Raw genomic sequence first — 15,477 nt, forward strand, 5'->3', positions numbered from 1 at the left:
GTGGGGGGTGGATAGGAGATATGCATGGGAACATCAAAGCATTTCAGTGATAGTCTAACAGGATGGGGGTGGATAGGTGAGAGGAGGGTGACAAACAGAGCAATACAACTTTATGGTATATAATGGGCTAGAAAACCCAGATCTTTGTTAAGTCCTATCTGGTGGGTGTCAAAATATTTAATCATTCTGACTTCAAAGGTCTTACGTTCCTGTATTGTTTTAAAGTTACCTTTCAGGATTCTTACTATGAAATCACTGGTACAGTGTTCTGGTTTTGTAAAGTGCTGCCCCACAGGAGTGGAATCCTGGCTGGCACTGGCATTTTTCATGAGATGTCTATGTAAATTAAATCTTGTCTTCAGCATCTGGCTTATTTCTCCAATATAGCATCCTTCCTCACATTTGTGTACACTGAATGTGTAAAAAAAAAACCTATCCACCCCCATCCTGTTAGACTGTCACTGAAATGGTTTGATGTTCCCATGCATATCTCCTGGTCTCTCACCTATCCACTCCCACCCTGTTAGACTGTCACTGAAATGCTTTGATGTTTCACTTATATACGTATACTGTCATCTACCAACACTTGCTTATTTCCGATCTGACGAAGAAGGGCAACCTTCGAAAGCTAATCAAGAAATGTATTAAGTTATGTCCAATAAAAAGGTATCATCTTATTTTCTTTTCCATGTTTTATTTTGTTTATTTCTATTGATTACCTTTAAAAGTGGACTAACACGGCTACCACACCTCTCTACTCAATTTATGCATGGAAATTGCTAAGCATATTCTATCAAGAACTACGCCTAAATGCAAAGCATAGAGTTCAAAATAAATGCACATAGCTTAAAAGGAGAAGTAGCCTAGTGGTTAGTGCAGTGGACTTTGATCCTGGGGAACTGAGTTCAATTTCCACTGTGGCTCCTTGTGACTCCGGGCAAGTCACTTAACCCTCCATTGCCCCTGGTACAAAATAAGTACCTGAATATATGTAAACCACTTTGAATGTAGTTGCAAAAACCTCATAAAGGCGGTATATCAAGTCCCATTTCCCTTTCCCTTTAAGGGCATACTTATGGGTGTTTCATGGGCATTCAAACATTTCCACACTATGTTATCAACTAAGTATATTCTATATACTGCGCCTAAATTTTATAGGGTATGCTTAACTCCGCGTGGATTTTTTAGGCACTTTATATAGAATCTGGCCCATAGCGCATGGGTGGATCCAGGGGAGGGTCTTGCAGTTGCATGTGTAAGTTACAGAATACTATCACTTAAGCACGCAACTGCCAACTTTAAGCACAACTGTTTACACCAGCCAGTGCTTGCACCGAAAGTTAGGTGCGCATATGCTGATTCCTGCCTTATTCTATAATAGAACACTGAATGGGCAGAACTCTGATAAATGTTCTTTGAAACGGAGGAAAAGACCTCAGATGCTCGACTTGTTAACAATGTGTTTTACAATGGGAGCAGCCGTGCAAATGTCCTCATAGGTCTAAAAAAAACCTCCTTTAATTATTTGAAATATTTATGTAAATAATGTAAACTTCTTGTAACATTTTAATCATTTATACATGGTTGGTAGTGATTACTAGTTCAAAAATAGAAACTTGAAAACACTTATCTGCAGCATAGGAATCTCTTTCACATTCGGTTTGCTCAACATTGCGCCTATTTCACAATACGCTTTTTTGGGAGCAAAACCGTCCGTTGCACTTTTTAGAACCTAAAGTGGAGCCGTCAAATACTTAACCTCTCTGCTCTGTGCCAGGGGTGGTAATTTGGCGGTAATCGTCATTCTACGTGCATAGACCATTAGCGCCCGGTTATTGCATGAGACCTTATCGCTAGGTCAATGGCTGGTGGTAAGGTCTTAGACCCAAAATTGACGTGCGGCAATTTTCATTTTGACGCACGTCCATTTTCGACAAAAATTTTAAAAAGGCATTTTTTATAGGTGCGCTGAAAAATGATTTTGTGTGCACCCAAAACATACGTCTACACTACTGCAGGCCATTTTTTCAGCGTGCCTTCGTAAAACGGCCCCAAAGAGGCCCTTACTACAGTGCACTAAAGTTTGCAGTTACCGTGTTTTAATGCAGGATTTTACCATGCAATTACTGCAGATTTTACACAGCACTTTTTAAAGGCTTTCCCACTCTTTTTGCAGGCCATGCACTAATGTGGAGTGGAGGAGTGACCTAGTGGTTAGCGCACCGGTCTTGCAATCCAGAGGTGGCTGGTTCAAATCCCACTGCTGCTCCTTCTGATCTTGGGCAAGTCACTTAACCCTCCATTGCCTCAGGTACAAACTTAGATTGTGAGCCCTCCTGGGACAGAGAAATATCCAGAGTACCTGAATGTAACTCACCTTGAGCTACTACTGAAAAAGGTGTGAGCAAAATCTAAATAAATAAATGGAATGTTGCTACTATTTGAGATTCTAGATGGAATGTTGCTAGTGGAGGAGTGGCCTAGTGGTTAAAGCACCAGTCTTGCAATCCAGAGGTGGCTGGTTCAAATCCCACTGCTGCTCCTTCTGATCTTGGGCAAGTCACTTAACCCTCCATTGCCACTCCTTGTGATCTTGGGCAAGTCACTTAACCCTCCATTGCCTCAGGTACCAACTTAGATTGTGAGATCTCCAGGGACAGAGAAATATCCAGTGTATCTGAATGTAACTCATCTAGAGCTACTACTGAAAAAGGTGTGAGCAAAATCTAAATTAATAAATGTTAGTTACTATTAGCTCACAGTTACCTGCAAAGAGTTGATGTGGGAGCATTTACCCCCCAGACTCTATATAGTGCACCCAGAGTTATGTGCAGTTCTGCACATAACTCATAGGCGTATCCAGGGCCCGTCTTAGCAAGTGTGGGGCCCTATGCAGACCAATTTGGTGGGGCTCCACCCCATTGATAAGATTATTCCATTTTTAGAACATTTTTTTATTTATGAAATTTCAAATAAAGACAAATGAAGCTAAACTTGTACAAAAAAACGGATTGAAATAATAAGCACAACGCTATCATGAAACCTCCCCTCCCCAGAAATTATTCAGTTCAAGTCCACTACAATTAGTAGTTCCAATTCTCATAACAAAGGAGAATAAAGGAAAAATATTAAGAAAAGATCCAGTACTTTCAAATTCCCCTATTACTCTGTAACCCATCAAACCAGAGAGGCAAGTAGCCCCATCAGTTACTAAAATAGTTTGAACTGATTGTACCTACTTTATATCAGATTTTGCTACTTCGTGATTTCCATGCTCAGATTTTAGCTTAGCAATCTTTTCTTCCTGTGATTGCAGTCTAGCTTCCAAATGATTAATTCGAGGTGTCATATCATTAATTACTGGAAGCAGTGTTTTAGCTAAATCTGCTATTGCCATCCAAATTTTTATCAGGAGAAATATCTGCAGATCTATGTGAAAACAGTCTCTTCCAAGCCAGAAGATCTTACTTGCTCAGCTTCTCCAGCAACTAATGTTGTTGGGCCAAATCATTAGCGTGTGTTAAATCTGTTAGCGCACCTTAGTAAAAGGACTCTTTGATGCTGACTGCCAACTTTACGGTTCATCAAGAAGAATGAATGGGTAAAGAGTTTGTTTCAAAACCTATTTAGATACATTTGAACAAATTTCTTCCATGGACAAAAAAAAACTATCCAATATTGGTATATTCAGCCTAACTGAATCCCTGTGCGTTCATGGTGATGATGTGCAGTGGATAACTGCAATAACCCATGAAAACCCGCCTCATCTCCCCTGATACAACTGTTGCCTCACTCACTTGTCTGTATCTCCTACAACACTCACCTCAACTCACGTATTCAGAAACGAGCTCCAGGCTTAGTAAGGCAGCGAGTTCCAGTAAACCTTCCATGCCCAGAATAGAAGATTAAGGTCAGATCATTGGAAGGGTTCACAGGCCTCAAGCACAACACAGCTGCCCAGCTCAGGACATCATGTGGCCTTTCTGGGAGTTCAACTCCCTGCATGTACCTCCCCACTTAACATTTAAAGGGATAGGTGCTGGAGGCTGTGGTAACAGCAGTTAATGTATCTGGTTTTAATAAAGGTTTGGACAAGTTCCTAGAGGAAAAGTCCATAGTCTGCTATTGAGACAGACATGGGGATGCCACTGCTTGCTCTGGGATTGGTAGCATAGAATGTTGCTAGTCTTTGAGATTCTGAATGGAATCTTGTTACTCTTTAGGGTTCCAGAATCTTGCTACTCTGGGATTCCGGAATGTTGCTACTATTGCAGGTTCTGGAATGCTGCTATTAATTGGGTTTCTGCCAGGTACTTGTGACCTGGATTGGCCAATATTGGAAGCAGCATACTGGCTTATATGGACCATTGGTCTGACCTAGTATGGCTATTCCTATATTCTTAAGAGTGTGTGGGGGGAGGGGGACTGAAAATTACTGCCTCATGTTTTTCCATTTGCTGTTTTTATAGAGTGTTGTATATTATATATATATACTTATATTACTGTTGATCTAATTTGCTGTGATTTTTGAGGTCTAACACTGTATACTAACTCATGGGCTAACTCATTTCAATTGAAGCTAAACACCAAACAAACACATTGTCTTATCCTCTCATCCCCATACAATAATTATAAACCCACAACCCTAAACACTCCTGTTTATTCTCTTCCTATTTCTGATAGCCTCAAAATCTTGGGTGTTACTATTGGTAGCCATCTTACACTTGAGAGCCAAGTTAACTCCATTATAAAGAGGATGTTTCATTCTGTGTGGAAACTTAAACGTCTTAGACCTTATTTCTCGAGGGAAATATTCCGTAACTTGATACAATCAATGGTTCTGAGCCACGCAGAGTACTGCAATGGAATATATGCGGGATGTAAAGTACAGCTTATGAAGAAACTCCAGACAGCCCAAAACACAGCTGCCAGACTGATATTCGGCCAAACACGATTCGATAGCGCTAATCCTCTCCGATTAAAACTGCACTGGCTCCCAATCAAGGAACGCATTACCTTTAAAATTTGCTCTTTAGTCCGCAAGATTATCTATGTTGAAACCCCAGGATACGTGGTTGACTTGATAGATCTTCCGACCAGAAACAGAACCAGATTGTCAAGTACCTATTTGAACCTCCACTATTCAAGCTGCATTGGACTCGGATACAAATCAACCTATGCATCCAATTTCTCCTACTTAGGTACACAAATGTGGAATGCACTACCAAAGAGTGTGAAAACGATCCATGACCATCTAAACTTCAGGCGATCATTAAAGACCTATCTGTTTAGGTCTTTAATGATCGCCTGAAGTTTAGATGGTCATGGATCGTTTTCACACTCTTTGGTAGTGCATTCCACATTTGTGTACCTAAGTAGGAGAAATTGTTTTGCAAGGTCTACCCTACTGACCCAACTTAAATGCCTCAACTCTGCAATGCATCAAAACCTTACATCGTATTGGACATTATATATTCCTTATTTCCTTGACCCTTATTGTACTTGTATACCCTAACCTTACCTGACCCTTATTTTATACTGTATTTGTTTAACATCTACCGGACCTGGCGATCGCCTTTACGGTATTATGTAAGCCACATTGAGCCTGCTAATGGGTGGGAAAATGTGGGATACAAATGTTACAAATACATACATATACTGCTATTTTCATTTCCACTATGTTTCATTGTATGATCCTTGCTACTGTCATCAGGCTGTATGGCTTTTAGACATTTGCTGGCATCCTGACTCTCATTTGAGAAAAGAGCTGTATAATTTTATCTGATCAGTTTCCATTAATCTAAATACGTTTACATTGTACATGATTTTTTTAAATATGCATTTATGAAAGTAATGTTTAATTTTCAATTTTCTCAATGTTATATTAAACCTGGTTCATTATACTCATACAAGGGAAATTGAGGATTGCAATATGCCTTCCTAATGGGCATAGTGCGGTGGAATCGAGGTGATTACACATATGAATTTAACATTATGCTTCAAGAAATGAAATCTGAGTATTTTGATGTCTCTGCCATCTTATTAGCAATTCCCATTTATAATGGCAAAGATACACAGCTTAATTGAAATTTGCTGAAATTGTAGTCATATTTCTCAAGATATTTCAAAGTAGAGACCTTTCTATCCTTCCTAGACTTAGACTCATGCCCCCTCATAGTCAGCCAACAATGCTGAGTAGAAGGATGCCCAACAGTACTACTGCTACTTAACATTTCTAGAGCGCTACTAGGGTTACGCAGTGCTGTACAGTTTAACAAAGAAGGACAGTCCCTGCTCAATGGAGCTTACAATCTAAAGGACCATGTTTTCCCCAGCAGGACTGCTTCGGGGGCGATATAATACTAATCAACATAAGAAAACATAAGTTAGCATACGTGTAAATCATATTGCAATCTAAATTTATTTTTTTTTGTTACATATGTACCCTGCGCTTTCCCACTCATGGCAGGCTCAATGCGGCTTACATATTGTATACAGGTACTTATTTGTACCTGGGGCAGTGGAGGGTTAAGTGACTTGCCCAGAGTCACAAGGAGCTGCCTTTGCCTGAAGTGGGAATCAAACTCAGTTCCTCAGTTTCCCAGGACCAAAGTCCTCCACCCTAACCATATCAACATAAAATTATTATTATTATTAGCATTAGCATTTGTATAGCGCTACCAGACGCACGCAGCGCTGAACACCTGACACAGAGAGACAGTCCCTGCTCAACAGAGCTTACAATCTAAAATAATACAGACAGACAAGACAATTAAGGGCGAGGGAAGTACTGGCTGAGAAGGAACAAGGGGGTGGGGGGAGGCAAATGAGTAGTGGCTAGGAGCCAAAAGCAGTGGTGAAAAGGTGGGTTTTCAGCATAGATTTGAAAACAGGTAGAGATGGAGCTAGGCGTACAGGCTCAGGAAGTCCATTCCAGGCATAAGGTGCCACGAGGGAAAAGGAATGAAGTCTGGAGTTAGCAGTGGAGGAGAAGGGGGATGACAAGAGAGATTTGTCCAGCGAGCGGAGGTCACGGGGAGGAATGTAGGGAGAGATGAGAGTGGATAGGTAATGGGGGGCTGCAGAATGGATGCATTTAAAGGTCAGTAAGAGAAGTTTGAACTGCATACGGAAGCGGACAGGGAGCCAGTGAAGTGACTTGAGGAGTGGGCTCAACTGAAACAAAATATAAATACTTAAATTGGTCAATAAATACATATTAACATAAAACTAATAATTAAATATATGAAAAAGTGTCTGGGAACCAGTTATGGTGTTCATGTACGAAACATGGCCATGTTCAGCGTCCTTTTAACCGCTCTCTACAATAAAGGCTTGTAACTTCATCTTCCATCATGTCTGCTTCTTCACCTTCCATTTTACTGGGACTAACGGGTCACTTGCCCATCTGCTTTTTAAGCCTATACAATGCCAGGCCATTTCTGGTGTCCAGAATTGAATATCCAGTTTCATGTTTAACCGTGGCAAGTTAATGGGTTAAGCCGATATTCAGCACTAACCCCCCGATTCTATATATGGTGCCTTAATTTCTGTGTGGAAATTGAAGTGTGTTCTAGAACAACGCGCATAACTTAATTGGTTAACTAGCTAATCAACGCTGCTAAATGGATATTAACAAGCAATTATCAGCACTAATTGGCATTAATTGAGATTTACACCCACAACTCGCTAAGTGTATTCAATAACGTGGTGCGCCTAAATTCTAAATCGCAGAGGTGAAAAGGCGGCATGGCCATGGGTGGGGTGTGGGCATTTCTACATTCTATGCACATTAGTATAGAATACACCCGATCTGCTCCTAATTTAGGCATCTGATTTACACCAAGTAAAACGTGGCCTAAATGTACACGACCAAATTTGGCCACGTGCAGAGCCACTCATCATCCTATATAATAATTCTCACCTCCAACGTTCTATGCGTCTTGCTGCCTGTGTTCGTGACTTCTTCGGAGTTGGTCTGCTAGGTTCCGTAGCACAGGCAGACGTCAGCAAACAACATCAACATCAGAACCCAGAGTAAAAAAAAAAATCCATGCCTCACAGCTAATCCAACCCCCCCCTCCCAAACTGCCATACAGCTTGACAGCAACACACACACACACACACACACACACACACAAAAAAGGCTCAAGCCTGCATGACGCCACTGGCGCGCTCAACAGCCGCCCTCCCGAAACACCTGGGGGGGGTGCAGCATGACACCCCCCCTCGGCGCATCAACCCTCCTTCAGTACATCACCCAAGCCCCCCTCAGCGCATCAACCCCCCCTCGGCAAATCACCCAAGCCCCCCCCCCCCGAGTGCATTCTTGCCTGCCGTGTGCACGCCGCTGGGGGGCGGGGGGGTGTCGGTTCCGCTGGTTCCCTGCTCCCTCTGCCCCGGAACAGGAAGTAACCTGATCTGGGGCAGAGGGAGCAGGGAACCAGCGGAGCCGACACCCCCCCCCAGCGGCGTGCACCCGGGGCGGACCGCCCCCACTACCCCACCCTTGCTACGCCACTGGTCAAGGGGAAGATGCTGGATAGAGGAGTAGAGATGATAGGTAAGACTGAAGATACTGGATCAAGGAAGGATGGAAAGAAAGGACGACCCTGAAACTCGGAGGGAGGGGATGACCCTGGCACTCAAAGAGAGGGAGGGAGGGAGGGAGGGAGGGGGGATGACCCTGGAATTGGGAGGGAGGGAGGGAGGGAGGGGGGCCCTGACACATTCATTCTCACACACACACTCTCTCTCTCACAGACACACTCGCACCCAGTCTCACTCTCTCTCTGTCACACACACACACGCACATTCAGTCACTCTCTCTCACAGAGTCACTCTCACACACTCTCAAACATACACACTCCGAGGAAAACCTTGCTAGCGCCCGTTTCATTTGTGTCAGAAACGGGCCTTTTTTACTAGTATTCTATAAACCGCACAGAACTCTAAGCCTATTCTATAAAATTTATGCATACTGAGTAAGTGCTTAGTGCTTAAAGGTAAACCTGCTATTTTCAGCCTGTTTTAACCACTAAGCATAGGCGGTTTGGCACTGAATATATGTGCCTAACCGGCTATGTTGCGCGATATAGCCACTTAGGGCTAGATTCTATATATGGCACTAACAAAACTCGGTGCAAAGAAAGCGCTAGTCTATAAGCTGCTCTTAAAGTTAGGCATGGTTTATAGAATAGCACTAATGCCCGGGAATTGCGCCTAACTTTAGGCGCCACCATTTGCACCAATGTTAATCTATATCGACATGCATTCATTTTAGGAAGGCCCCAAAATGGACGCGTGCCAATTTTTATTTTGCCACACGTCCATTTTCGGACAAAATAAAGAAAGGCCTTTTTTGCAGGCGCACTGAAAAAAATGGACCTACACACAACCCAATACACGCATCTATGCCAGTGCAGGCCATTTTTCAGTGCATCTTAGTAAAAGGACCCCTATAAGTCTCAACCAAACTGTAAAATGTAAACCAATACTGAAACTGTTAACGAGAATGTAATTTGTAAGCCACTTTGAACTGGATAAGAGTGGGATACAAGAATGCATAAATAAATTATTGCCAATTAGTGCTCAATATTGCTTGTTAAGAGCTGTTATCAATGCTGATTAGCTGTTAAGCCAATTAAGTTACACGTGTTGTTATACAATATGCTTGGATTTTAGCGCAGATCTCTAGAAGCCCCCTATATAGAATCCTGGGGATAGCTGGTATAAATTCCTGCCAGAGAATGTGGTAAAGGCAGTTAGCTTAGCGGGGTTTTAAAAGGGTCTGGATGGCTTCCTAAAGGAAAAGTCCATAGACCATTATTAAATTGACTTGGGGAAAATCCACTGCTTATTTCTGAGATAAGCAGCATAAAATGTATTGAGCTTTTTGGGATCTAGCCAGGTATTTGTGACCTGGATTGACCACTGTTGGAAACAGGATGCTGGGCTTGATGGAACTTTGCTCTTTCCCAGTGTGGCAATACTTATGTACTTACAGCCACTTATGTCTCCAAGACGTTGCACTATGGCTACGTGAATACTGAATGCTACTCAACCCAGAGAAAACAGTGGAGAGGAGAAATTATGGCGGGGGAGGGGGCCCTGAAATATATGTTTGCCTAGGGCCCAATATAGGGTTAATCCGGCCCTGTTTGAGGAAACAATCATTTCCTGTATTTTATGCCCCCATTTTAAGATGAATGCTGATTGATAGCACTTCTCTGTTTCAGAATATTTTCATTAGAATGTAAAAAGATGCTGTTTTATACCGAACAATTTCAGAAAGCGAGCCGTGCTAAGATGCAGCATGCATTGTAATGCAGGGTATAAATGGGGTTAATGAGTTTGCCAAAAGCTTAGTCATTTGTTCCTGTACATGGCAACACTTTATAATTCATTAAGGAGGTCATTTTTGAAGCCTTGTGCAAGTATTTACAAGTGCAGGTTTTGCTATATGTGTGATTGATGATATTAGGCTGCTGCCGTTTACATGTGCAGAAGCCTGGAATGCGCAGACTCAGAGGGGGATGCGTCATAGGCATGGTTCGGGGAGAAGGAGCCAAAAAATTATACATGCATTTCCCATTTTACAATGTCTTGGCAGCGTGTTATTTCCAACAAGGGCTTGAAATGAGTAATTGAGGGGACCTGTTCAGACCTCGGTACCTTTAAGCGCTTGAAATATTATATATATATATATATATATATATATATATAATTAAAGGAGAATTCAGTATAGACTGTTACCACAGCCGAGCTAACTTTTCAGTGATCCTAGCCGTAACGACGGTTCACTACCACGTTCTATACATTATCAGTACACCTTGCTCTGTAACCTTTCAAAAATTTTTATTTCTTGTTTATAAATTTACTCAAAAATGAGTGTGAAAAACTTTAATGAAAATCTCTACAATCCTTTCCTAAGGAACCCTATAAACATAAAGTCCAATCGCTTAAATTCTGCCCATGCAATATCATCCAGAATTTAAGCCACATAACGGATGCAAGTCATTCCCCTTTTTGCCTGCAGGAGTTAGAATTTAGCAGGGGCATAGCCAGACTTCGGCGGGAGGGGGGTCCAGAGCCCGAGGTGAGGGGGCACATTTTAGCCCCCCCCCCCGCCATTGGTGACACCCCCCCTGCCGCCGACCCTCTCGACCCTCCCTCCCGCCGCCAACCCGCTGTCGCATGCCTTTGCTGGCGGGGGACCCCAACCCCCGCCAGCCGAGGTCCTCTTCTTCTCGCAAAAGGCTTCCTTCTGTTTCTGACGTCCTGCACGTAAGAAACAGAAGGAAGCCTTGTATGAGAAGAGGACCTCGGCTGGCGGGGGTTGGGGTCCCCCGCCAGCAAAGGTAGGTGACGGCATGAGGGGGGGGGGGGTTGGGCGGGTCGTCAGCAGGGGGGTCCAGGACCAAATCTACGGGGGCCCAGGCCCCCCTGGCCCCACATAGCTACGCCACTGGAATTTAGGGCACAGTGCATTTACGTGTGTAAATTTTCATTTTTGCCAATTAGTGCTTGTTATTGCTGGTTAAGAGTTGTTAACGCTTAACAACTTGTTAAATCAATTAATCTACGCGCCTAGATTTATGCATAGAACCGCCCGTAACTCTAGGCGTGCTATATAGAATCCAGGGGTAATTGTTCCCACATTTACTCTCTGCAGGTAACTGTGAGCTAATAGGAACATTAGTGCATGAGCTACAAAAAAAGTGGGAAAGCCTTCAAAAAGTGCTGCATAAAATCTGCAGTAATTGCAAGGTAAAATCCTGCATTAAAACGCATTAACTGCAAACTTTGTTTGCTTGAGAAAGATGGAGTCTGCACCTAACATGCACCAGGATTTATACCGGGTTTCAGCTGGTGTAAATCCTCATGCCCAAAGGTTCATGCAGAAATCAGCTCAAGCGCTGTTCTGTAAACGGCACCTGACACGATCCTTTTGAATAATCAATAAAGTATTTTCATCAATATCATCTCCAGAGTTGGTCTAGTCTGTGGTCAGCCTCTACTCCTTGTGTACTACATATACTGTACATACATTCTTGCCTGTATTTTAGAAGAGGCTTGTGGGGGGGAAAGGGCCCTGCGGTAGTGGCGGGGGCCATTTTTCCCGCACGCCAGGGCTATTTTTACCACAGTGGGTAAGAAAGGCTCCCCCCAAAAATGGCCATGCAGTAAGATAACTCTTTTCGCATGCCCATGCAGTGAGGAGCACTTGCCACCACCCATTCAGGTGGCGGTAAGGGGTCCCGTGGTAAGCGCACATCGATGCTGGATTACAGCCAGGTTAGCGCCGTGCTAGACAAAACAAAATGGTGGAAATGGCGCACGCTGAACCCAGAACTACTGCCAGCGCCCGCATTGGTCTGGCGGTAGTTCAGTTTTAGCGTGCGGTAAGCTTGTAAAAAGTCCTCTCTATTAGCAGATCCTTTTCTAAAATTCGAGAGGAAATGGAAACATCCCGACCTGAACATGTCAATTCCAATTTGTGCATTCTTTCTGCGGTCTGCAGAATGAAAATATAGTCTTACTTTTGTGCACGTTGTCTTCCGTACAGGTGTCTGAACTCGAACGACAGCTCTGTGCATATTCAAGAGAATGATTGAGACTCTTTAAGACGGGACATAGATCACTTTGATGTTTTCTTGTTAAGAGGTGCTAATGACCAAATATGTCATATTCCCTTCAGGAACTACTGTGATGAATATGAAAGCCTTCGATGCAGATGACCCCACAACAGACAATGCAGTCCTACGCTACAACATTCTCAAACAGACCCCGGACACACCATCACCTAACATGTTCTACATCGATCCAGAAAAAGGAGACATCGTGACTGTTGTATCACCTGCCTTGCTGGACCGTGAGGTGAGTAGCGGACTTGCCCTTGATTACTTTTTCTGTTATAGAGACCAGGGATAGAGCAGGTTATCATGCAGTTACAGAATGAATTTCAGACAAGCTTGTGTCCTGTAGAGTTTTGCGTTTCAAAGACTGGAGGAACATTTTTAATTGTTTTCTGATTTTTATTTTTATTTTTTTTAAATGACACCTTGGCTTGTGATCTGCTCATTATTGTTCATATTATTGGACCCGATATTAAAAAACAAATAGCTTTGTAACGGCAGCCGCTGTTCCCCAAATTCTATAAATGTCACTAAAGATTGCGTTTGCAGATTAGGGCAGGTTCCAAAAGCCAGTCTGTTTGAATTTGAAAGTCCCATAAAATCTTGATGATTTCATTTTCTCTGTGGTGGTTATACCAATATTTGATGACTCTGAAGTCGTACTTCTTGCACAGGCTCCAGTGGATCATTGTGGCTACCCTGATTTGACATTGTTTGTAGCAGTGGCGTACCAAGGGGTGGGGGCGGTCCGCCCCGGGTGCACACTGCTGGGGGGGGTGCCACGCGCCTGTCGGCTCTTCGTTTTCATGCTCCCTTTGCCCCGGAACAGGTTACTTCCTGTTCCGGGGCAGAGGGAGCATGAAAACGAAGAGCCGGCAGGTGCGTGGCATCCCCCCCCCAGCGGCGTGCACCCGAGGGGGGGGGATTCTTTCGCCGTGGGATCAGGGGTTCTTTCACCGGGGGAGGGGGTGTCGCGCTGTTCCGGGGGGGGGGGGCATCGGCCCGGGTGTCAGCCCCCCTAGGAACGCCACTGGTTTGTAGTCAGTTTGGGTGATTTTATTACATCCATTAAGCAAGTGGTCAATTTTCTGCTCTGATGGCCAGTGACGCCAAGTACTTTTTTCAGTCTGTATAGGCTGTGGACGCTGCTTCCTCTTCCCGTGGTTATTATGATGATAAGTAGTAGTAGTAGTATTCATAGCGCGTAACGCAAAGAAAGAGTTGTCTGGCATTACTGGAGAATTTGCGCTTCACCCAGAAGCTTAGGGGTCCTTTTACTAAGCCGCGTAAGCGTCTACACGTGCCCAACGTGCGCCAAAATGGAGGTACTGCCTGACTACCGTGTGGCTCTTGCGATAATTTCATTTTGGCACGCGTCCGATACGCGCGTTTGAAATTATTTTCAGATGCGTGTAATGGGTGCACACCAAGTGGCATTTGACACACATAGGTCATTACTGCCCGGTTACCACGTGAGACTTTACCACTAGGTCAATGGCTGGCGGTAAGGTCTCAGACCCAAAATGGACGCGTGGCAGTTTTCGTTTTGCTGCACATCCATTTTTGGCAAAAATGTTAATAAGGCATTTTTTTGCTGGTGCGCTGAAAATGATTCTGCGCGCACCCAAAACATGTGTCTACACTACTGCCAGCCATTTTTCAGCGCACCTTAGTAAAAGGACCCCTTATGCAGACATCATTTATAAAATATAGCCTGATCCCGGTAAAACTGTTTTTATAAGGCTACTGATTTCACATTTCAAAATTTTGTAGACATTTGTGGATCTTTGACGTAATGTTGCCTAAGGCCTCCTACAGCAATAGAAATAACTCAACATGGCTATTTCCAGAGTCTTGCAGTTTTTCTTGTCATGTCTTAATACTTCACTAATTTTTCTAATTCTGTCTGCCCAATATTCAAACAATTTATCTAAACAGGACAGGTTCCTGCCCAGCTAAATCGCTTCTGACTACCTAAGCGGTGATATCAGGGGCGTAGCTACGTGGGGTCACAGGGGCATGGGTCCCCACAGATTATGCCCTGGCCCCCTCTACATTTGCCCCCCCCCCCCGCCACCCATCTCCCGCCCCGCTGCCGCATCATCAGGTACCTTGTTTGCTGGCGGGGTCCCCAGTCCCCGCCAGCCGAAGAGTCTTCTTCAGCGCCAGTCAACTCCAATGCTTTCGTTGTGTGATCATCTGTTTCTGATGCCTTATGTCCTGCACGGGGCCGGTGCAGGACGTAAGGCGTCAGAAACAGATGATCACACAACAAAGGCGCCGGAGTCGACAGGCGTTGAAGAAGAAAGATCATAAATGTTGAAATAAATTATAAAGTAAGTAGATAAACAGTTCATTTCAGGTGTGAGAGATAAGGGGGTAATGCATTAACGTTCATTAGTGACAAATTGATTGAAGCAAACAGGTAAAGAGAGTTCGATGTTGTCTGGTTCTGGTAGAGTTTTGATGTCAGGTCATTTATGAAGGATCATTATGGTATGTCTTTTCGAACAGGTTGGTCTTTAGTAATTTCCGGAAGGCTGCCAGGTCGTGCATTGTTTTTATGGCATTTGGCAGTGCATTCCATAGTTGCGTGCTGATGTAGGAGAAGCTAGACGCATCTGTTGATTTATATTTAAGTCCTTTGTAACTGGGGTAATGGAGGTTCAAGAATGTGCATGATCTTTTTGTGTTCCTGGTTGGTAAGTCTATGAGGTCTGACATATATACCGGGGCCTCGCCATAAATGATTTTATGAACCAGGGTACAGATTTTGAACGTAATTCTCGTTCTTTTAGTGGGAGCCAGTGTAGTTTTTCTCTTAGGGGTTTGGCGCTTT

General features: G+C 43.6%; 1 protein-coding gene across 1 annotated transcript in view; it reads left to right on the forward strand.

Moving 5' to 3' along the window:
- Window positions 1–15,477, forward strand: part of LOC115471367 (cadherin-13-like) — a 1,126,129-nt gene that overhangs the window by 657,904 nt on the left and 452,748 nt on the right. Inside the window, exon 7 of the mRNA XM_030205064.1 lies at window positions 12,701–12,879. Coding sequence (XP_030060924.1) covers window positions 12,701–12,879 — 179 coding nt within the window. The remainder of the gene's footprint in view (window positions 1–12,700; window positions 12,880–15,477) is intronic.

The sequence above is a fragment of the Microcaecilia unicolor genome, chromosome 5 (genome assembly GCF_901765095.1).
Source record: "Microcaecilia unicolor chromosome 5, aMicUni1.1, whole genome shotgun sequence".
Taxonomy (NCBI): Eukaryota; Metazoa; Chordata; class Amphibia; order Gymnophiona; family Siphonopidae; genus Microcaecilia; species Microcaecilia unicolor.